The 25,918-nt window shown below is 32.0% G+C and overlaps 1 protein-coding gene across 1 annotated transcript in view; it reads left to right on the top strand.

Annotated features, from left to right (window-relative positions):
- Positions 1 to 415: 415 nt before the first annotated feature.
- Positions 416 to 25,918, top strand: part of LOC308655620 (serine/threonine-protein kinase TNNI3K) — a gene marked incomplete at its 5' end in the record, with an annotated part of 300,765 nt that continues 275,262 nt past the window's right edge. Inside the window, 4 exons of the mRNA XM_081305672.1 lie at positions 416 to 455; positions 1,056 to 1,164; positions 13,235 to 13,320; positions 14,432 to 14,529. Of these exons, the coding sequence (XP_081161798.1) occupies positions 416 to 455; positions 1,056 to 1,164; positions 13,235 to 13,320; positions 14,432 to 14,529 (333 nt within the window). The remainder of the gene's footprint in view (positions 456 to 1,055; positions 1,165 to 13,234; positions 13,321 to 14,431; positions 14,530 to 25,918) is intronic.

Raw genomic sequence — 25,918 nt, 5'->3', positions numbered from 1 at the left:
AGCCATTATCTTGGCTGAGGAGAAAAAGGATCCTGAAAGAAGATCTAGATCATTTCAATAGCATTTTAGTGAAGCTCATATGTATTTGAACCACTTTTTAGATTTAACTATTAGATGGTCAGTCAAGGTATGTATGGGTAGGTCAGTTAATAAATGCAAATAATCTTATTGAAACATTTGCTGTTTAGAGTTTGTATAGCTCTTTTAAACAGACTGATTACTTCCCTTTATAATTCCACCCCTGAAGGCACACAGAGTTTTGTTCTTTGTCATCATTGCATGACATTCCATTTGGCAGCTTGCTTATTTTTAGCCAGACTATCAAAGTATTTTTCAACTGGGCTGTCACTACACTTGAACTTGGAATCCTGTGACCTGAAGAACTGCATTGGAGAAAAGGAAAAACTTCTGACAAATGGGGAATTATAAATCTAGACCAACCCAAACGTGTACTGGTAATTTTTCTCAGTTTCTTAAATGTAACGGTTCAATTATAGTTACAAATAACTAAATAACTCATTGGGATATGTGTTAATTTGTATACAGAAGATATTACGATGCATTATGTAAAAGTGTCGGGAAGAGTATCTGAACTTAACTATTTTTTCTCTGAAAGGTATTTACAAAAAACAGAAAATTTCTTATAAAATATTATTTTAATTCCTTGGTATAATGTTATAGAAAAAAATTAGAATACTGTTGAATATAGAGATTTTAGAATTATATCTTTAAGTATCTAGTACTTAAAACCTAAAAACTCTAACAGCTAGAGATTGCTATAATTAAAATGCAATAAAATCAAATGAAATAAGTCAAATATATTTTTCTATGTAAATATATTATCCAATATCAAATGGATTCTTAATTACTACAATTCAATATGATTGCATTTTAAATATAAACATCTGCATTTTAAACTCACAATCAGTAATTTAAATTAAGTATTGTAGAATCCAGAATAAAAAACAGGGTTTTGATTACTTGTATGTTATGATCTGTGTCTACATTTTGCAAAACACAACCATCAATCAATCTCATTTGTTTTTCTTTGCTAGACGAATGGAAGAAGAAAGTCAGTGAATCTTATGTTATTATAATAGGAAGATTAGAAGATGACCTGCAGATCAAGGAAAAAGAATTTGCAGAACTAAGGAATATATTTGGGTAAAGTTCTCAGAGAAAAAACTTCTTTGTAGAAGGGTCTTTCTTCATTAATGATCTTGTTTTTAGATATATCCTTTTACTGTGTGTGAGTCTGAGGGGGGAATAGGAAGGGAAGGAGAAAGACAGAAAGATAAAAAGAGAATACATATCCATAAAACCTTAGATATAGCCAGTCATGTTCTGCCTTAGAGTGTCAGGTTATCTCTTTTTGTATGCCTCTCAATGTGCAACTATCTCACCTCCTTAGCAGAACTTGCATTCTCTCCTCACTAAAGTTTTAAAAAGAGTGGAACATAAGGGCTAGCCTTTGAACCCAAACTGTTATGGTCTAAACAATCTTATCTTTTCCTATGGTGGCAATATGTTAGCCACATCGCCCTTCTTTGGACTACTGAGGTAAGTCCAATTCTCCTAAACTCCCTTGTCTCTAGACATTGAAAGGCTGTCCCTTAATGAAAATGAGTATAATTCTGTACCCAAACAATCATATAACAACATGAAATATTGACTTCAAGCTTTTAGTGGGGTTTGTTTAATAATAACAAGAGAAAAAATAATCTGGGATAGTATCACAACCATGGGAGGACAGAGAATGTTCAGAAAGGAAGGGAAACTAGATGCACTTTGGTATAGTTATATACTGAGGAAAACATAAACATAGAACAATTAAATATGCCCATTTCCAGGTGTATTACTCATATAATGCACTCATGGCAAAGAACTCTATTTTATTTAGAAAACAAGTATAAAGCAATGATGAAGTGATTTTAGACTTTTCAAAAGAAATTCAGACATAATAAGTATATTATAAACATCACGTAACTAGTAAATGAAATCATCCATGAATCCTATAGTTTATATGAAATTTGTCAATAAAATTAATAAGGTCTTCACAGATATTCAATTTATTGTTTGAGAAACAGTTGATTCTCTCTAGTCCCAAATGATGCACTCAACATGGACATTTGTGATGAGATACCAGTGGAATACAACTTTTTCAAGTAGAATCACATGATTCTGTGGTATAGGAGAACATTTGGCATTTTTGTAGAGATATGATTGACACTTTGGTACAGAAGATTTGTACATACATATTTATTTTGTTGAAAAAGGAATATGCGTGTAGAACTTAATCATAACACCTCTACCTCTTATTGACAAAATTAAATATACTGAATGAAATGGGACGCTGAAGAGATTTTTCTCAACTTTGTGAAGTCAAAGCCTCATCTATTTATTTATTTGTAATTTAGGAAGTATTGGGCACATATGTTAAGTTTAGCTAATACTAAATATAATCTTTTGATAATTAGTTTGAACTTAATACCTTTGAGATATAGAGTTTTGTTGTTGGGTTTTTTTTTTGGTACCTCATTAGCTCCCAGCTGTTTTAACAATTCCTCTGATAGCTGACATTTCTTATAGACCCAATAAATGAAATGATTTTTGCTGGTTAGTTCTAAGGGTGAGAAGTAGAAATCAGTGTTAGGAAATTTACAGTCCAGAATTTGTTCACTATCAGCTATGTTCAAGTCATTATTCTAGAAATATCAAATATAAGGCATTATTTAATCTTCACTATAAGCCTATATGGTAGATAATATTGATTTTGGTGTATAATAAACTAAAGACAAGACATGTGACTTGTCAAGATAACAAGGTTAGTAAATGCTGAAATGTGACTTAAAAGATCTGCCTGACTCCATGGACAACCCTTCATACTATACACTACTTCTTGTTTCAGGAATTTACTAATAGATTCTATAGAGATTGGTGTGTGTGTGTGTATCTATATACACATACACATATATCAGTCATATGTATATATACACATACATATATACAGTCATATATATAGAGTCTCATATATAGTCATATATATAGTCATATATTATCAGCAATATGCAAATATATGTATACACACACACACACACACACACACACACACACACACACATATATATATATATATATATATATATATATATATATATATATATATCATCATCATCATCGGCTATAACTGTCTTCCATGAGAGCTATTTATATATAGAATATATAAATGCTACAATGGGTTTTGATTTATTTGTTGATTTTAAAAAGCATCAGAGATAAAGAGCATAGTTAAGTAAAGGTGTCTAGCAAGAATGTGTGAGTGTCATAGGAATTCTAGAAGAGGTAAGTAAAAATAATTTCTTGACCAAATGATTTGAGTAGGAAAGCTCTGCCACTCAGGGTACTGGTTTGGGTCATTAAAAAAATGGTTTTAAATCTGGGTTCTTATATAAAAGCTGTATACCCTTCAATATGTTTCTTAATCTCCTGGATCCTCATTTGAATCTGTAAAATGAGATTAATGATAGCTACCTAACAGGATATTTGTGAAAGGGAGAGAAATGAATGCTAAAAATAAGTCAAACACAATAGTTATTGAAAAATTGGAGGTTTCTATTATTAGCTAAATAAGGATAGAATAAGGACAGAGAACTTTATTATGAAATGGTAATAACATAGCTTATTAAGAGAAAATGAAAAAGTTAAGATAAAATATTTTCATATGAAGAGAATATATTCAGAACTAAAAATTGTAAAATGTTGAAGCAATTCAGGATGATACCAAAATCTGGAATAAAGTTCTTGAAGATTGTCATTGATTTTTGAAGAATTTCTAGACCTGAGTATTGACAAGCTCATCAAAATGGATGTCAAATTTCTTGAGAATAAGGGTAGGGCAATTTGTAGAGGAAGATTACTAGTTTGGTTCTAAAGCCATGAAGGAAGCTACATAAATGTCCCATTAGCCAGAAGTGTTGATAATAATGCTGGGAACAGAATTACCCACATTCTAGAGTCATGCTTCTCATGGGCGAGGACATTCTAAGTTAAAGTAGTCTGTTGTATTTGCTACAATTATAGATTTTGTGACTCAATCTTAGAGATTTTGTGACTGAATCAGATTCTGTGGGGATGATATCTAAGAATCTGATTTATTATTTATTTATTATTTATTTATTAACATGTTCTTCGGGTAATATTTATACACTGTAAAAAGGATACTTATGCTAACCTTCAAAAACAATAGAAAGATATCAGTTGTGAGGAAAAATCTTTGCCTGGGGTGATATTGGTAAAAGGGATGAAGGACATCAGACTAGAAAATAAATTACCTGATATAGTCTGCAGAAAGCCAGGAGTGTTACACAGACACACATATACACACACACACATGCAAATATAGCACTATATTTTTACCTGACTCCATCCTGGAAGGTAGCACCACCTGAAAAGATACTCAACTGTTTTTATAGGTCAGTATTCTGAAAATGTTCTTTCTCTGGAATAAAATGATGGATGACAAAGAAAGCAAATTGTGTCAAGAATATAAAGTCTTACTCATCAGCTCATCCACCGAATTTTATGAGTAGTTAGGAAAATTATATATAGTATTTATGAAATCACATTTGAATATCTAGGGGCTAAATAAATATCAGAATCTCTATTTCTCATCCTTAATCATAGTGAAAACAATGCAAAGAGTACTTCCATGACAAACAGCTACTTGACATCAGCCTTTCCCTAAAAATGTAAGTAGCAAGAAAATTGTACATGATATTCAAAAAGATGCATACCAGAGTCACTGGTAGAGGCTCTCTTATATAAACCCAGGTCTATTTGTTTTTATATGTTTATTTGCTCACAAATTTATGGCATTCGTGGTAGATGCTAATTCTGTTCATTAAACAAGACTTTACATAATGCACCATTGCTCTATCAGCTCAAATATGCAATCTCCCTGTCATAGATTTTACACACAATATAATAAAAAAGCAGTATAGCACTAAACTTAATTTAGACAAAAAATTCTACATCATTATCTTCCTTATGTCATTTTATAGCAGCTTTGGAATGAGAGCTTGATGTGGGAAACAAAGGGAATGGAAATGGAATGTTCTTTCATCTTCTGCCATATGTGGCATTCACTCCTAACTTTAGACATTTGTTGAAGTAATGAATGGTTAACAAAGAGATAAAGAAGAGGAAACAGAAAAGGAAAAAAGACAGAAGTGATATGTTGTAGTACAATTATCATTTCCTGTTCTGTGCTGCCTCTGATCTTTATGTTTAACAGTAAAACACCACTTCTTACATGATGTTATCTTTGTCTCCTTATAGGTCTGTCCCTTCAGCCCCTCATATTATGTGTTTATTAAAAGTGCTTCTTTGTCTTCTACCATATTTATATTTGCATTTATTTATGATAACTATGTATATAGCACTCAAAGGAAAACAAACTAATAACTTAGTGCTTACCATATACCAGGCATACTGCCAAGTACTTTTATGTGCATTAGCATAAGCTCATATAATCCTCACTGTGTATGTGTAAAGTGCACACTATCTAGCACATGGCAAAACTCAACAGTTTTATCTTACTTTCACTTTCCCTCTTTTTGCCTTCATTCTCAATCCCATGGCATACTACCTCCTTCATCTCTTTTTCATCTTGTAAAGAACAAAACAATAAAAAGTGAAAATAATTCATATTGAGGCTTTAGTAAAAATTATTACAGTAGTTAATAATTATTAAAGTGTCATAATGTCTAACCTAGTTAAAAACTAATCATTATGGTTTATTTAATCTTCTGAAATAGGTATTGAAATTTCCATTTTATACCTGAAGATAATGAAGCTAATCAAATTAAACTGACTTAAACTAGGTTGCACAATTGTATAGTTGAACTGGAGTTTCATTCATCTTTATTTGATTTCAAAAAGTATTATCTTTATAATCTTGGTTCTCAACATAGGAGAGGGAAATAGAAATAGATCAGAATTATCTTTCAAAAATTTTCACTTTCCTCATGGTATCCCACAATTTTTTTTATGTGCTATCCATTAGAACTTTCCTTAGGGAAGCTAGAAGATTATACTTTTTAAAAATTCCCTCCATCCTTCATTCAGGCAATACCTGTTAACTTCCCACAAATCTTGAAACCATTCATATGGTTCTTCATATGCTACTTTTAAAAGGCTCTCAATTAAATTACATTGTTCTGGTAAATTAAGTCGTAAAAAACTTTAAATCTGTTTTCCAATTTCTTTATAAGTCTACTTTTTATCTGCTTAATATTTAACATGAAATTTAGAGCTATATGAGAAGATTTCAGAGGAGTTGTAGTTTTTCAATACCATGATTCTTATTAACACAGTCTAAAAACAATGTATTTTTTTCTCATTTTTAATATGTTTGGCACTGAATAGATATGCCTTGGTGAATAATGATAATATCATACTTTGAAATTGATTACGTTTATTAAGTGTACAAAAATGGTCAAAAATGTTCTGTTTCATGAAAGAAGCCACACAATAATCTGAAGACATGGGAGGATAAAAAAGAACATCATGAACGATGCTTTCTGATAAGTAACTTCCTGTTCATTTTCTCCCTGAAAATGTTCTCTGGGCCCAGCTGCATTCCACCATATGCATCCTTCAAATGATAAATCTTCTAAAAACCTCTTGCTGAACTATAGCCAACTATGTAATTTATCTATTACAAAATGAATAGCCTCAAAAATGTTTCAGGCTGACCTTATTTAAGAGTAGAAACTTTATATCAAGATGCTTAGTAGGATATTAGGGAGTCAGTGTCATGTTATAATTAAAATAGAATGGAAATATTATTTGGCATGTTTGAGTAGTGTATTATGACAAGTAGCAATGAAATAGAACAAGACAAAAAGCACCATCAAAACCAAAAAGACTTGGAATGAAATCCATATTAGCCAAAGCCAGCTCCTCTGATTTTTGTTTATTTGTTTGTACAAGTAAAACTTAAAATCTCTCTCCTTTCTCTGTCTCACTTTCTTCTTTCTTATCTTTAGTTTTGAGTCTTATTGGCTTTTATTTCCCTTCTTTTGTCTTTCTTCTCTTCCTCCTTTGCTTCCCGTACTACCTCTTACATTTCTTCCCTTTCTACCTTCTCAAAACCAAAACAATAAAAAAGAAAAACAATCCATACCAATGTTTTAGTATAAATTATTCTAGCAGTTAATATTTATGAAAGTATTATAATATATAACTTATTTAAACTTCATATAAACCTTATGCAATAATTAGTTGCTAACCAAATTTTATATTTTTCTACTCTTACTGTCACTGTATCTCAATAATTATGAATTAGTGAATAAATGAATGAAATCCATTTGTATGTTTGTATATTTTATCTGGGTGATATTGAATAAATATGTTTCTGGATATTTCTTGAGGGTATATATTAGGAAAAGATCTGGTTAAATTTTGTTTATATTGTTTTATGAGAAAAATCTATAAGGAATTACATAAGAAGTTACAACTAGTCATTTTAAACTTAAATGATTGATTTGGGAAACTGTAGACTATCCCTAACAAATCCTGATTTTCTTTCTGCCTTTTGGCTTTTCCCTTAATTTCAGTTAGTAAATTAATTTTTAAAAAATCTATCACCTCTGTATACTTTGTACAGCAATGTGTCATTTTTGGACCAACTGTACAAATGTTATACTTTAATAAATTTCCACTCTTGGTCATGTCAGGTATCTTCTTGAAAGGATGAGATCACCAGAAAGAAGTTTAATTGGATCACAAAACTGCATACTTTCCTGGGTAAAAGATAAAGGCCAAGAAAAAAAGAGTTCATTATGCTACAATAAAAGTAACCTGCAGTTACAAAACTACCATTTTTAATAATTAAAGACAGAATTTACTATTAGAACTATTTTCATAATTGTTACTTCATTTTAATTAGGAATTAAATGTAAGGGCAAATTATAACAAATTGAGTCTAGTGTATCAGATTTCATAAATGACATATACATACACAACTACTTTAGGAGACAAAAGAAGAGAAAACCCAATTTCTCTCCTAGGAATAGTTGCTTTGAAATCTTAAATATTTTAATCTAATGTATCAAAACAGAAATGTTTGACTAGAAGATGATGGGAAATGAGAATTATGATTCAAATTTAGGAAGAAATTCGTGTGTGTGCGCACACGCGTGCACTAGGGGTTTTATGGTAAAAATATTTAAGGAATTACACAAGAAGTTAGAATTAGACATTTGAAACTTAAATGATTGGTTTGGGAAACTGTAGACTATTCCTAACTAATACACACACACACACACACACACACACACACTGGAGATCAAACCAGGGCCTTGCAAATGCTAGACACTGCTCTACCACTGAGCCCTGTTCCCAGCCCAGGAAGTAACTCTTATTGTTGTTTTTTTTTTTTTTAAATTTACATTCTAATTATTAAAGTCAAGCTAAAAATTGTGATATAAAAATCCTTCTTGAATCCCAAAAATTTTAAGAGTCTATTCCCTGTTGACTCATTTTGTTGACAGGAATAGAAGTTGCAAGAGTTTAAGGAGATGGAAGGGAAGTACAAAAGCAACAAACAATAGCTCAATTTTAAACATGGAACTCTGTAAGGTTCTGTACTGAGTCAGTTATGGAAGAAAGGCCGGTTCAAGATTCAGTGAATTATCCTTTAGAATAGTCATTGCATAAGAAGTCATAAATCTAACCATGCTTTCAGTTTTATTTATAAAAAGTAGGCATTCATTTAGTTTAATATTGCTTTTTAGTAAAAAAGCGGACATCGGCATCTTGAATTTTCTTTTTATTCGATGTTTAAGATTTTTTTTTCTTTTTTGTTTTTGAAAGCTGATCAGGGTTTTAGAGATCTTTGCTAATGCTACAGAGTGGCAGGATTCTCTCTAGCATGAATATTCTTAGGATTGATACATTTAAAGGACCCAGGAATTAGTGTAGTGTGTACCTTATATCACTGTTGAAAACAACCTGAAATGAGTATTGAGAGCAGATGTGAACCACTTAGAAGTGTTTAGTAGGTGATGTGTTTAGTAGGTGATGTGCCAGACTTGTTGAATGGATCATCAAAGTTAGATTATGAAATAAGAAAGCAATTGAGTCTATCTTCTTGAATAAAGCAATTTTCATTTCAACCTCTTTCATCCCCTCTTGGATTTTTTGTTCTTCGAATACCTCCAGTATTGAAAATAGTATAGTAAGGAAGGAACTGAATAAAGAGCATAAAGAGGCAACTCAACAGTAACATAGGGCTACAGTATTCAGGACAAACCTGTGGAGTGGGCCCAGTGGAGACTGGGACCCTTCTTATAGTATAGGGTAGACAGAGGGGAATGAGGGGGCGTGATATTTTTCAATTAGGCAGTTGCTGTGGGGTTGTCAGGGAAGGGTCCTTGGGATGTCACCTTCTTACAGATGAGGAGTTTTCAGGATTTTAGTCCTAGAGGGCAATTTCCTTTCTTGTGATGCTAGAATACTGTGATTATGAGATGACTCTTGTTCTAGGATGGAGGATATGTTTCAAAATAGTGTTGCCTATGACAACTTATTTCTAATAAGTATTACATTTTTTCCAGTCAAAATATTTTTTATTTTTATTTTTCTTAGATATACATGACAGTAGAGTGTATTTTGACATATTATAAATGCATAGAATATAACTTCCTATTCTGTGGTTGTACATGATGTGGAGTTACATTGTTGTGTATTCATATATGAACAGAGAAAAGTTATGTTTTGATTCATACTGTCTTTCCTATTTCCATCACCCCTCCCTTCCCTTCATTCCCCTTTGTCTAATCCAATGAACTTCTATCCCCTCTCACCTATTGTGTGTTAGCATTTGTACATCAGAGAGAACATTCGGCCTTTGTTTTTTGGGGATTGGCTTATTTTATTTAGTATGATAGCCTCCAGTTCCATCCATTTACCAGCAAATTCCATAATTTCTCTCTTCTTTATAGCTTAGTAATATTCCATTGTGTATATATACCACATTTTCTGAATGAGGTTTCCAAATTTGTATTACAACACTGTGACTCCAAAAGTTGCTCCTGAATTACTGACAGGTGCTGGATGCAACAATAGTGAACTCAGTGGGTTCTTTAAAAAAGTCAAAATCAGACAATTTAATATGAGCCTAAGAGTCACTGTGAGCATAAAATATTTATATAAATAGAACTGATTGAGAAAATCAGAAAATTTTATAAATTATTAAATGTGAAAGGTCAAATTGGTATAAAAATTTGTGATAAAAGACTTCTGAGATTTATCCTTCAAAACTAAAGTTGTACATCCACGTGAAATTGGTAATAATAGTAATACCAATACACTAATCATTTTTGATTACATATCATATGCCAGACACTGTAGTTAAATACTTAACCTCATTTATTCCTTACAACAACACAATATCATTATGTATCATTTTACCTATTCTATAATTGAAGAAAATGCAGCTTGGAGAGGTTAAATAACTTGCCCAAATTATAAATACAAATCAGGATAGGATTAGAATGTAATTAATAGGAGACAGACAGATGAGAATAGTGGGAACATGAGGCTAAGAAAATAATTCTATAAAATAAGCCCACTGTGCTGACCCCCACATACTTTCTTTTCCAAGAAGCAATTTACCTAGAGCCATGATGGCTTAAGTGAACAGGATATGTCACATTCCTTAGCAAACTACCTGTTATCTGCAGGAGAAATGCAGGTCTGAAAAAATGTCAATGATGTTACTGAAAATTCAGTACTTTGTCCCTGATGCTGATGCCAATACAATAATGAGGACACTGTTTTGAGAAACAGGAAAAAAAAAATTATTGTTTTGCTAGCAAAGGAGAAATACAGGGGCCTCCTGTCCCAGAAGCTGTGATTCTGCCCCTAAGGGGGAGCAGAGAGTTTTTAAGGAGGTATTTGCCATTTATATCCCTAACAGTGCTGCCCTTTGCCCCGATTGGAGGAGCTCAGGGGTACAATCTACACAATTGGCTAATTTTAAAATAAGACCAGGAAAAGGGAAGGACTATAATTAAAATAGCTATAATTGGATCCAATTAAGACTATATTCTGAAAATGAACCACCAGACTTTCTATTTCTCTCACTGAGATTCTCTGGAAACTTCTCTGGACTCCCCAATAATACTGGAGTACAGGAGAGGCATATGGTCCCTCTCTTCTTTGAGAGGATTAATTCTTTCCTTTGAGAGTGTCCCATTTCCTTTTTGCTATCCCTCCAATAAATTTATATCCGTTACTCTGAACAACATGTCTGAAATCTTTCTGACTTAAATGGCAAGAATTGGGGTTTGAAGGATGGGTATGCTGCCTCAGTTTCTTGAAAGGCACCAGCCCTGTAGGATAACTAAGAAGACCAAGCCTTTAAATATTGACTACATCATTGACGTGAACTTCCTTTGCAATTTGAAAACAAACCAAAAAATGACAAGTATTGCCATATAATGTTGATACACATTGAAAAACTGACTTTTTCAGAACACTTTTTTTTCTACACAAGGAGATCCCAAACTTTTTATTCTTTTAGTATTTGTCATTGAGTTCATTATGGTCAACTCAACATAAAGGGCATTCTTTCTTGTTTTGCTCTTAGGCTGCAGGTTATATAGTTCTTTACATTAACAGAGACCTCCCTCTCTTCCTCACCCCAGCAATTTGTTTCCTGTCTTGTGTGAGCTTGTTGTGTGTTTCATATGATGGATAACAGACGGACCAAGAAAGAAATGCCAGAGCAGCTCAGAGCCTCTGAATCTTTGTCCTCAGTGACCTGATAGACTTCTTTCCCTTTGTATTTATGGACACTGATTTCCTACAAATTCAAAGAGAAAACTCCAGTCTGCCTAGCTTGAAGAGTGGAGTTCAGGTCTTCAGAACACCTATACTATTTGAAGTCAGAACCTCAGGCCTCTGTGAGCTAAATGCATTTCCAGTGTTTTTCCAATATAAATAAATAAGTCAGTAGACTTTACTGCTGAGAAGTTAAACATTGAAAGCAAGAAGGGAAGAAGAATATTACCATGTCTATGAAAACAAACCACTGGGTTTGCCATTGCTAATTAAAGCATTTCACTGAGTTCCTTCAATTACCTTAGATTTGGAGGCTTTCTCTCTCTCTCTCTCTCTCTCTCTCTCTCTCCCTCTGCCTCTCCCCCCCCCCTTCTCTCTCTTTTTTGGCAGTACTCTGGAGAATAACACTTTTCTCTTTTCTATTTTAAAATTCCAATACCTTTTGATGTTCCTAACTGGGTGCCTTGATGATAATGTTCTGCATTCATAGTGCCTTTCATGTATAAGTACTTTACAAATGATAAGAGAACTAGGCTCCTCCACCAAAGACTTTACTGTCTCTCTAAAGCTGTTGGAGATTTGAATAGGTAGAAGGCAGCTTGAAATTGACCTGTGAGGCCAAGGATATGATCTCATTTCTACTTAAAATTGTCCTGGGAGTACCAATGACCTCAAGAGGTCAAGAATTGTAGCTTTACATTCCTTTTGAAAAGCTACTGATGGCTCTCCAGGGCCTTCCTGGGGCAATGGTCTTTGTTCAGACAAAGGGAGGAATTCATTAATGAAATCATTGTTCTTCTCACCTGATACTCTATCACAGTACTTACCAGAGTTTAGACCTTCTTTATCTATGAAATCTGATCCAGTCAGAGTTCAAGAAAACTTTGCTCCAGGCAAAAGTTGTAATACATTTGAATTATATCCTTTTCTCAAATTTCTTTTCAAATACAAAGTACTACTTTTTCTCCTTTCTTCTTTAGTCCTCCCTCCCTTTCTCTTTCTTTCTTTTTCTAATTTATTTATTTATTTTCCGAATTCTCCAAAAATATAATGTGAAATTTTGAGTGTGTGAAAAATGAGTTTATTTCCAGATATCTATATTTTATACTTACACATAATTTTTTCATTTATCAAGTTGCCCTGAAAAGTTTAAATTATACATAGAACACAGATCTGTGCATGAGATGTCTTGGACTTTTAATATCTCTTTCTCTCAATTTTAATTCTTCATATAGATAGTTAAGAATTCTTTCTCTAAATACAAAATGATTTTGGAAAAATATAATCCTGAGTTTTTAGTAACAAGATTACCTTTTATAATTTTCAAGTGAAAGAAAATATACTAAAAGATGAATTTTGTAATCATTTATAATGTATTTTTCAGCTCTGATGAAGCCTTCAATAAAGTCAATTTAAATTACCGCACTGAAAATGGGCTGTCACTACTACATTTATGCTGCATTTGTGGGGGTGAGTACTTGAAATTTGCTTTTTAACTTGGGTATATGTATATACAATCAGTAATTTGAGCTGCCTAATAGTCCACAAGAAAATTCTATTTATACTTAATGTTCTCTTTAGCTTTGCCTTCCCTCCAACCCTGATAACCTTTGATTGAAGCATAGATACCAGGCAGTTATTTCACTTAATTTAACTCTGATTTCAAGTTTCAATGTTCTCCTTATCCTAAACCAAGTCACTTAGTGTGCTTGACAATCAGAAATCAGATTTAAAAATTGGGCTTGCCAGTCAGGAGTTAGGTTAAATTCTGAAGTACCCAAAATATTTCCCAAAATATCATCAAGTAGTTGCTTATCAATAAGCAACTAAAGTATATGGAAATTAACAAATGTCCAAGATAAACTCTAAAAGAGAAGATCAGTCAAAATGAAGATTAAGATTAAATTTAGTTTATTTTCTCTTTTATTAATGTATCCCACACACCTTGAATGGTGTCTAGCATATAGTAGTCAGTCAATAAATTTATTGAATTGACAAATGACTAGTGAATAATTACGTTGTTAACCCAAATTAAATTCATTGAAATCAGATTTTTTTATAGAAAAATAATGTATAAACATCAAATGTAACCATATTCCTTAACCATTCCTCCCAAATAAACTAAACAGTGTCTACTTAGTATATTATTCTCACAGATTTAAACATGCCTACCCAAGCTTGGTCATACCCTCCGTATTTCTTGATCTAAATAAGCTCTACTACTTATGATGCTCTGACAAATCCTCTAGATTTTCATCCAAGCTTTCTTGAGAATTATGAACTTACATTTGTTCATAATTTTTTATTTTAAAGCCATCTAATGATGAAAGCACTAGATTAAAAATGCATCAAGTTACAGCATTAATATAAAACTATACAAATATAAAAATTTGTAAAGTTTTATAGGTATATTAGAAAAGTTCACTTTTAAGCTGTCAATTAATAGAAAACTTCATGAATGGCCTATGAACAGCAGCCTGACATTTTCATACATCAGAGTGGCATTTATCATTAAGTCAAAGAGAGATTTTAAAGCTACTTAGTTCACCCCCAATGATTCAGCCTTTATTTTTTTTCAAAGGCAACAAGTCACATATTCGAACCCTTATGTTAAAAGGGCTCCGCCCATCTCGACTGACAAGAAATGGATTTACAGCATTGCATTTGGCAGTTTACAAGGTATGACATTTTCATTCCCATAAGTACTGTATTAGAACCAAAGATGGTGGGTATTTTTAGGCTGTTTTTTTTGGGGGGGGAGGAGCAAATATTAATCATGAAAAACTTTTAGAGTGACAGAGGCATCACATTACTGAATTGACTTCCTTTTCTTTTTTGAGTAAATATCCTTTATACACTAACCACACATACTACTTTTAAGGCTTTCTGTGTTTAACCCATTTAATTCTCACAAGAACTCTGCAAGTCAATATAGTTATTATCCCCAAGGGAACATGGCTAGCTAGTGGTTAGCCAGGGTCTAAGACCAGACCATCTAGTTCCCACACAGAGCTCCTCACCAGTATACCAAGCTACCTCTGTACAGAGAGAGATGAGGTTGCATTTGATTGTGATTGAAGCTTCATTTCTTTTCTGAAAGATTTCCTTAATAAAGTGTCTCTAGAGCTCCCTTTAGTTTCTTTTATTTTTTTCTTGCTTTTACTTTAATTGTTTGTTTCCTCTCAATTGAGCCCTTGTTCCAATCAAATCTCAATACCAGATATAAGAATAAACTTGAAAATGAATTGTAATAAGTGGGATATTGGGTATTGGAATTCCCATTGAAGTTATCATAAATATAAATTTATGTGATATAAAAATTATTTAAAATAAATTGTGATTCTCTAATCATAGTAACAATGTGTGCTTATCTGTACTTACGAGCTAAATATACTGCTTATGTTATTTCTTTAGCTATTGAAATAAATTTGTAGGATGTATATTGGAGTTTATATTACAGAAAAAATGAATTGAACATTAAAATTACATATCTAGAATATCAGATTACTGTTTAGTTGACTCAGCTATACTATAGTATATATTGTTCTATATATACTATATAGTTTAGAATATAGTATAGCTGACTCAACTTCTAACCTTTCCTTGTTATATTACATATTTTGTTCTTTCTCAATTTCATGTGAATCTGTGACAGGATTTTGCTTCACCTTTGTGTAGCTAGGGTCTGGGAGGTGGGGCAACTACTTGCTTATATTGGGAACCCTCTTCCCTGTACCCTTCCTAATCTCTTGCGAGTTTATCACTGCATGGGAAGAGGGCCACAGTTTTCCATAATTCAGTTCATATATTCCTATGGTTCATAGTGCAAATACTCTAAAGCTGATGGTCTCTTTTTATACCAAATCAATCTTTGTCCATTCTGATTCCTTATAGGTGAAAGCCATGGTTAAGTGCTAAATTGTCTTTAATACTCATTACTCCTAAACTCAAATGGAGGCTGAGTTCAAAATATATGAAGTAGCATCATATGCTGACTTTTCAGCTAAAAGGCAGGCGGTGAAAGTAAAAGAACTCTGAGGAAGGGGAAGTTGATGATGGATAACCAAGGCAATTTCTGAAACCATGAATTTTGAGTCTGTCTGGGAAATTCTTTCTGTGTTAGTTCATTTTGCTAAGATTTAGCATGACACTAGCTTACAACTAGCTTCTAAATGATTTAGAGTTACCATCTTTCGAGAATATATTTCTTCCTCTTGTTTATCAAAACTAAATTTCCATTTTTAGAGTTCTATTTGCTCTATTTCTTATGTTTCCTTGTATGTTTCAGAAAGGTACATGGACTATAACTTTTTCATAGCAAGTTTACATGAACTTAGATTCTTAGGAAACAAAGTAGGCAAAGCATCTTAAAAGACCATAATAAAATGCTTGATCACTCTGCTTATTCTTTATTCATTTGTAATAAACAAATTAAAGTTACCATTCACTCTAAATACAAAAATGACATAAAGTACCCTACCAATGCATTAAATGCAGCTCTAATTTTTCCTTGACTGAACTATTATAATAAGTGTCTAAATCATTTTAGACTCCATTTCCCTTTCCTCATAAATTTCTAATAAATTTTTATTTTAACATTATTTCAAATTTAAAAGAATTTAAGAATGCTGCAAGAAACTCCTGTATACACATTATCCAGGTTAGCTGTTTATGTTTTGTCTCATTTCCATTATTTTTCAGTTTTTTTCTGAGCCATTTGAAAGTAATTGAAGATAGCATGCCCTATTTCTACAAAGTACTTTAAACTTTATTTACTAAGAACAAGTCACTAATATAACTCCAATATATACAATCAGAAAATTTAATATACATGGGATACTACCATCTCTATAACAAATTCAAGTTTGACCAATTGTCTCAATTGCATGATTTATACTTTTTTTTTCTTTTTTGGTCTGGCCTAGGATTCCATCCAGAATCATGCATTTTTAGTGTTCTTATTTCTATACTCTTTAGTGAGAAAGTGTTTCTCAGCCTATCCTTGTCTTTCTTGGTTTTAATGTTTTTGATGCTTACAGAGCAGACATTAACACATATTTCTTTAAATTTTTTAAAATATTGCATTTGAACTTTACTTTGTTCATAGCACTCAAAATAAATAATGTAACTCTCACCACTTTTTTGGTAGTCACAGAAATACTTCTTTTCATTGTATATCTTACATACTCTGACATGCTAGGTCTGCTGCACATTTGAAATTTCTTTTATTTTTTTTTCACTAATGGCATTACCTCTGTTTACTTTAATTATAGTAGAACAAATGCTCAGTATTTTAATGCCAAATGGATTATTTTTACAGGATTTATGTTTATTGAGGTATAGTATATGCACATAAAATTTGCAATTTCAAATATATAATTGATAATTTTTAAAAATGTACCTAATCATACAATCATTATCACAAATATGATATAGAATATTTCTATCATGCCCCAAACTTTCCACTTGACCTTTTATAGCCAATTCTCTCCACTGTCCTTCTATATTTTTTCTGTAAATTTATTTATTTAAACAATACTCTAAATGACTAATCTAAATGCCTATCGTTTTTTTTTTTCCACACATGGACTAGTTTAGGGTTTGTTTCTGTTGAATGCTTTTAAAATTGACTAATTATCACATTGTTCTGCTTCATTTATTAATTTTATTGTACACTAGACTAATGTGCACTGTTACAGATAATATTCATCATGTCATCTTCCTTTAAAGGATGTTGAGTTATTTATTTATTTACTATTTTGTTTTTGGTATGTGGTTGTACATTTGCAGAATACATTTGATCTACTCACCCTAGTTTGACTTTTTTATTAGAATGAGTCTATTTCAGTTTTTAACTTAGCCCCTTGGCATTCTTTTTCTGGGATATGATTTTTACTTTTGGACATGGTCCATAATATTCTTACCTAATACATGGCTTCTTTTTATCTCACCTGAATGCCCAAATTACTTGGTGCAATCTCCCCATTCTGACTTACTAGAGCCCCCAAATCTCAATCCTGCCTGAACTCCAGTATCATTACCATTCACCTTTGAGCCATGAGTGTTCATGATCTTTTCTAGATCATAGCCTTTCTCTATGCCTGAGAAGCTCAAGTCGAAGACCCATGGTAAATCTCCCTGAAGACTTCTGCAATCCTTTCTCTATGGAGTTTTATTTTCTACTTATCAGTTATCCAGTACTTCAAATCATAGTTATTTCATAAAATCAAAACTATAATCTCCACTATTAAGTGTGAGTTCTTATGTTTTGTGCTCTTCCATCTTAGACTCTTTGTCAGAGAAATATATCAGGTGGAAAGCCAAGACAGTCATGGTATACTTTAGGATGCACACTGTATCTTACCCTTGTCTCACAAATTATGGTTCTTTGTTTATGTTGTTCAGTGCCTGAGAATTGCTGTATCATACACTTTGTTTTGTAGATTTTACTTGTCAGTAGGAAAAGTTTATAGGAGATTTTCTGTTTTGCTGCAATCTACTTTTACATTTCTTACAGATCAATCTGTGTAAGACATAAATTTATGATGTCAGTGTTCTGTTTAAAACTTGGTATTGTCACCAATTGCCTATAAAATAAAATGGATTCAAGATCTTTTAATGTATCATTCTGGTGGAATCACTCTCTAGACATTTCCTGCAGTCTCTGAACTCCCAACCCTAATGATTTTCAATTTAATATGCATATGGTAATTATGTGGTGAACATGGATATTTTCCTCTTATCAATCTAATTTGATACACCAATGATGTTCTGGAAATCTAAAATTTCAAGAATGCAGGCAATGTTTATGGAAACAGTCTCAGTGTACATTTTGAAGATCACTCTTCAAAACTCAAAAATCAAAATGGGGTCAGGGAATCAGTGGAATACACCTCAACGGATGGATTGCAGAAATGTAGACTCTCCCCAAATTGTTCAACACATGTGATAGTCAGTCTTTTCTAAAGAAGCTTAACCAGTAGAATAATCTACTTAAGCTAATAATCTACTTATCTCTCCATTCATCCATCCATTCATCCACCCATCCATCCATCTACCCATATATACATATATACATACATCTATCAAGAGACAGATTTATTATAAGATATGGCTCACATGATGATTTCATGATTAAGGACAAAGAAATTCTATGACTTCCTTGTATAAACTGGAGAAACAGGAACTCTGGTGGTATGATTCAGACTAGGTCTGAAGACTTGAGAACAAGGGAAGCTGAAGGTGTAATTCTTAATCTGAGTCCAAAAGCCTGATAACCTAGAGTATTATCCTTTCTCCTCCTTTTTGTTTTGTTCCGTACCTCAATAGGTTTGATAAGGCCTACTCATGTTGGCCTTATCTTTATTCAGTCTACCAATGCAAAGGTAAACTCTTCCAGAAACACCCTCAAAGACACAGTCAGAATTGTATCACCAGTGATCTGAGCATTCCTTAGCTCAGTCAAGTTGGCACAAAATTAAACCTCCCAACCAGAATGCATTTAAAAAAAATCCCAATTTATGTGTCTGCAGGCTAAAGTTTGAAGAGCACTATTTTAGATTATGCCATTCTTTAGGCCAAGCATGTTTACACTTCTGTTTTTCTTCAGGTAATTTGTTCTGCTAAAGGATTTTTTATTTTTTTTCTCAGCATAAAATTATTACTTATTTGAAACCAAGATAAATTGAGCCTTCTTAAGCCTTCTTGAACTCCCAGACAGATTTTATTGCACTTAATTTTGGATTCCAATTATAAGTTCACATTATCTTTTATTACAGCACTTATGAGGAGTTGTTTGCATTACTTCAAAGGTGGTCTGTGAACTTTGAGCATTGGGACTAAGTATTTTTCTTTGCTTATTTGTTAGGACTTATAAAAGATCTTTGATGAATACTTTTTGGAAATTAGCAAATATCAAAAAAACAGTACAAACAATACTTTATGGATACTATGTAACTTAAGAAAACTGTCAACACAGAAGCTAAACTACATGTGTTCATATCTCAGTTCTGAGACTTACTTGTGTGCGTCTTTATTCAAATTGATCTTCCTTTCTACACCTCTTTGTCATCTTTGAAATGGAGCAAATAAAACTATCTATTTTGTTGGGTGAGTTTAGAAGTTTTGTTTTATGTGTGGAAGTTCCAGGAAATGAACCAGTGACTTTATACATTGTTTATTTTAAAAAGAACAAAACATGTACTACTTAGCAAAATATCTAGCAAGCAGTAAATACCAAATTAAATATTAATTATTATGTTGAGCATTAATTTTCACCAACATTTACTGGAGACTAATATGTCAGTTGTTTTACAAAGAAAAACAAAAAGAAATGGGCCATGACTTCTGGATTATTACATTCTAAAGAGATGAGAACAAGTAACCTTAGTAACATCAAAAAAAAATGAAATCTGTTCTAGGATCAATTGGCTCCAAAGATGTTTGATCATGTTGCTATAACATTAGCATCCCAAATGCATATAGTTTTTCATCAATTATATATTTGGACAAAAATTTTCAATTAATAAATATCTCAAGGCAAAATATGGTTTTTGAAAATAAATTCATATTTCAAACATCCTTTTGATAAGGTTATTAAGGATATGATCCAATTGTAAATTTGACTTATAAAAGCTCAGATTAGGAAAAAATATAGGAAATAGGGAAAAATACCAACTATGGTTTGTTTTTTGTTTTTTTGTTTCTTTTATAGTTATTAGTAATCTATGTAATGTGTTTTCTTCACAGGAATCCTTTAAATATCCTGCCATTTTTGTCATACTTGGTTCAGTGAAAATTAGATATTTAAATATATAAATTCATTAAATTTGACCCATCTAAAATACAACAGATTTCCATATACTAAAATCTGATGAAGAAGAGTGAGAGGTTACTCTCAGCTCTTCTCCACAAGAATTCTAGGTATTTATTTTTATATTTTAGATAATGTATACTCCTAAAATGAAACTCAAGATTTTAAGGGAAAAAAGTGAGACTTAATATAGTTTGGAAGATCTTTAATATGACTGCTAATGAAACAAATTTAACCTCACACATTCCTCTTACTCAATACATACCTAAACCATTTAATGAAATTTCCTTAGTGAATGAAAAGTATCACTTTGATACATCAGCTTTTTCTTTAGTATTTTATGTGATAAACGCAGATACTGAGTGATGATGGTCATTTATTCTCTTACTCATTCCAATCATTCAGAAGAAGTTATTTTTATTTTCTTATTACAAGGAGAAAGTAAAGGAAGGGGGAAAAAATCTAATTCAAATCTATGTCTACCTGGTTCACTAGACCCGGATTTTTTTTCTACATAACCACGCCTATCACAAAACTCTATGTTTTCCATGAGTTTCAATTTGTATTCGTATTCGTATTCTTTATCCCAATTCAATTTTGCCTCCTTAACACATGTATCAGATTACAAAGTTGATGTTTTTTTTCAGCTTTTCTAAAATACAGGATGAAGAGCTAATCTTTCATAGCTTCTCAATGTTCTATTTGAACCAAAGTCCTTCAGATGTGGAACGATGGACATTCTGAATTGGATAATTATTTGTTGTGGGAAGTTGTTCTGTGCATTACAAAATGTTGAGACTAGCATCTCTAGTCTCTTTCCTGTAGATGACATTAGTCACTATTCTCATTCCCAGTTGTGACAACCAAAATATCTATCTACAGACGTTGTCTCTGGAAGGCAAAATCACCCCAGTTGAGAACCACTGACATAGAGGAGAGATTAAAAGATTCCTTAACTTAAATTGATCTTTTAAATTTCAAATTGCCTTTTTATTTGTGCAAATAAAGTTTCTTGATTAAAGATTGCATTTTTCCTCAATGAAAATTTGACAAGAGAGTAATAAGAAATTTTTTGAATAGGAGGAAAAAAACCCTGCAGCCAAAAAAAAAAAAAAGATTCTATTTTTTATATACCACCTAAAATTTTTAGTTAATGGTGATTTTTAAATACTATTTAATTTGAAGTTTTACTTTAAGAAACTAGAGAACATAAATTAGAGCAATCATTCAAAATTTTAATGTTCACATTTTTTCTTAGCAAGCAAATATTTCATAATTTCTTTCTAAATTAACATGTTCTCAAGAAAAAGTTAATAGGATATTGGGTTGTTAATGTACCTTTTAATTCATACATCAGACAGCACCATTTTTTTTTTGATGCCACTCAAGTCTGGGTCAGGTGTTGCTCTAATGTATTCTTTTAGCAGCCAGAACTTACCTTATTCATACTGTGTATGATGCTGTACTTTAATTCCTGGCTATGTCTTTGTAGCTTCCTCTAAAGAGTCACAACCTTAGGAGACTTCAGAAATGAAGCCAATTACATAAATAAATAAATGGAGATGTTAGATAATATGGATTCAACGATAGGGACAAACACTCAGGCTCAACGTTTCTGAGTTATAGGAAGTGGTGAACACACTGGCATGTTAAAGAACTTATGTATTATGTGACGGGTTCAGTCACTTTCAGCTCCAGCTAATCATTTACATGTAGGAATGTAGATTTGCATTGTGTAAAATTTCAGAGAAATTTTGTAAAGTTTCCTGATATTTAAATACAAATTATTAATTCAAATTTTTATTTATAAATACTGTATGGGCTAAACCATATACATATATTCCCCTTTTAGTCTGTTTGTAATCACTGCTGGTAATTATGAGCACCACTGAATCAGGCACCAGATTTAAATTTCTAAAAAAATCATCTAATTCTGAGCACTTTGAACAATCTATATATTAAGTATATTAATAAATATGTTTCATAAAAGAATAAATGAAGTTAAAATTCTATGATAACTTAGAAGAAAAAAAGTATTTCAAGATAGGTAAAATCAAGTTGACATTGGACAAAATAATGTCCCATTCTGCCCATTAGAATGGAAATTAGAAAATTAGACTCTTTATGAGATATTATAGAGATTGTAGGGGTAGAAGGTATAATAGTGGGTAGAAAATAAATGGGTTTAGGAAAATGGAGGCAATGAACATTGGTTGTTTTTCCGAAAAGCAAAAACAGCAATGTCTTGAGGAGGTGCAGGATCACAGAAAAGTTGACACAACAGCTTTGTCCAATCTTGTTAAATTCTTACCCATTTGAATAAACATAAAAATTCACATTCCATTTATTTTTTCATTTCAAAATAAATGTTATAAGTAAAAACAAATTAAAGGATTCATAATATTCAATATGCTTTTTTCAAACAGCATATATTTTAATTCCCTCCATGCCCCAGAAACCCTGATTAGCTTTTCTTGGTTAAGTCATCATTATATTATAGAATGAAAACAGCTCACTATATCCATAGACCAATTTGAATAACTCACAGGAAGCAAGAAATTATAGAATACTAGAAAAATTGAAGAAGGGTCTGTAGGAAATAAGGAGAAAAAATTAAATCAAAAGCAAATTTGGAGTCGTTACCCTGGAAAGAGTACAGGCACTCAATCTAAGATGTGTTCCCTTTATTTTTTCCTGTTGTTTCAAAAAATTCAAGCAAAGCCAAGTTGTTATTATCACGATAAAACTTAAAAATTGACATTTTTTTGTGAAAATAGATTCAAAAAATTTTAAATAAGAGATGTATAGTTGTGAACTTTTGTGAGCAGCATTTACTATATTGATTAATAAATCCTTTCACAGAGGATATCTATGATGTACTAGGCAGCTTGAATCCATTAAATTTTAATATCTGTAACTAAATGCATTTCATACTGAAGTCGTGCCTTGTCCCTTATTCTAAAGGAAACCTAGATATTCTTAAAAGTGTATAAAACTACACTTTGTTTTTTGCAGGTTTTTTTGTTTGTTTGTTAATCATTACCTTTCCCTTACAAAAACAAACTGAGTTTAACAATTGCTGTGTTGGATACATTGCATTGAAAAAGAAAAAAAAATACTTGGAATAATATAGTATTAGAATATTTATTTATATACCTCTAGTTTCACATCCAGAAACTCATTCTTCTGTCCAACAACTGAAGCTCTGCCTTGGATATGATGCTTCAGAGAATATTGGATGTGGATAGGATATTTCAGAAAACAATTTAGCCCAATTTTGAAAACTTAAAGATGAAAAATTTGAGGTATTTCATGATTAAATATCTCTTGGACAAAGTGAACTGAGACATAATGAATATTCTTATACAGTTGGGTCATTCTTGGTGAGAAAATACATTAAATAAGAATATTTCTGTAAGGATCCTTTGAGATGCTTGAGTTTACAAACATTTGTGCATATTATTGTATCCCCATTACTATCCTATAAGATAGGTATGGAAGATAGATTCCTTGGGGGTCTCTCTTTCTCTCTCTCTCTCTCTCTCTCTCTCTCTCTCTCTCTCTCTCTCTCTCATTCTGAAGAGGGGTACATGATCAGGGGTTGAAAATTAAAAATTTTATAATATATATGATATATTAAGAAAAACAGAGTAATCAAGGTCAGTAGACCTAATTTCAAATTCTAGTTCTAGCTAAATTCAAACGTATATTACAGAAGCACATTTTATGATATTTAATGTTAATTGGATTCACTGAAAAGCTAGCTGGCTCTGAGAATGATTTAAAAGTACAGGAGAATTATTTGGAAGTGACACTGAAAGGAGAAGGAAGAATGTAAAATCAGTCAGAAGGAGCTGTCAGACCACAATGCAGACCTTATAAAATCTCTGTCTGCCCAATGGAGAGCTACAGAGCAAAACATTTTCTACTAGAAGAATGCTACACTGGGTGAAAATAGGGAAGCCCTTTTTGCCTTGCTTATTCATCAACTGGGAGCTTGTCTAGGAGAGTGACCATAGCTCCAATGCTTCAGTGACTCTTGAAAAGAGCTAGCTGAGAAGGCTATCAACTAACTGCCCTCCTACCACACTTTTTTTGAAAGGCGATCTGAGTAGCCTATCTCTACATCTGTCACACATGGGGACATGCTGATTATTTTGTACCAAATGAAAAAGGGGGTAGCTTAACTCTATATGTAGTATGATATTCATAGTGTACATAATAATTAATAAAAATTATGTGTCAAACACTGCTAAATAAATTTCAGCATTACTAGATTAATCTTGACAATGACTCTATGAGATTGATGTTATTATCTTCATATTATAGACAGAAACTCCACAGATTCAATAGGCCAAGAAACTTGTCCCAATCATAGGATGTGGTCATCAATATGGAAACACAGATTTTCCTTGCTATTAGTCTGTGCTCTATCTACTAACATGAACATACATACATAGGAACAAGAATGAAGGAATAAAACATACTTATGTGGTAAAAGTGATTATATCATAGTATTAGTCCATAATTATATGGATTATTATGGTATATATATATATATATATATATATATATATATATGGTATATATATGATAGTATTATATGATAGTTATTACACTGTTACTTATTCCTTTTCTTTATTTTCACACTTTCTATGATGACATATCTGTTTTAGACTACAAACAACCCCAAACACAGTAGTACAACAACCATTTTATTATTTTCATAGTGTCTCAGCTCAAAAATTCACACAGGATGCAGAGGTATGGCTTGATTCTCCTCCATAATGTTTAGAACCTCAGTTGAGAAGATGTGAATAACTGAGTATTCTTCCATTGGTGAGGGGATTAGAGCCTAGGCTGGAGTGATTTTAAGGTTGGACTTAGCCAGGTTAGCTGATTGGAAAGTCCTTGTATAATAGGAACTGTTTCCATGGAGCCTGGGCTTCCTTACATCAGGGCTTTCTCAGATCAGTCAGACTTCTTTTTTATCATTTATTGATTTTATTATTTTTTAAATACATGACAGCAGTGGAATGCATTACAATTCTTATACACATATAGAGCACAATATTTCATATCTCTGTATATAAAGTATGTTCACGTCAATTTATGCCTTTATACATGTACTTTGTTTTTTTGCATTACAATTCTTAACACACATATATACCACAATTTTTCATATCTCTGTTTATATATAAAGTATGTTGACACCCAATTCAAGTCTTCATACATGTACTTTGTGTAATGATGTCC

Source organism: Spermophilus citellus, assembly GCF_964194105.1.
Source record: "Spermophilus citellus genome assembly, chromosome: 9".
NCBI lineage: Eukaryota > Metazoa > Chordata > Mammalia > Rodentia > Sciuridae > Spermophilus > Spermophilus citellus.
Note: the sequence above shows the minus strand (reverse complement) of the source record. Positions and strands in the feature narration are given on the sequence as shown.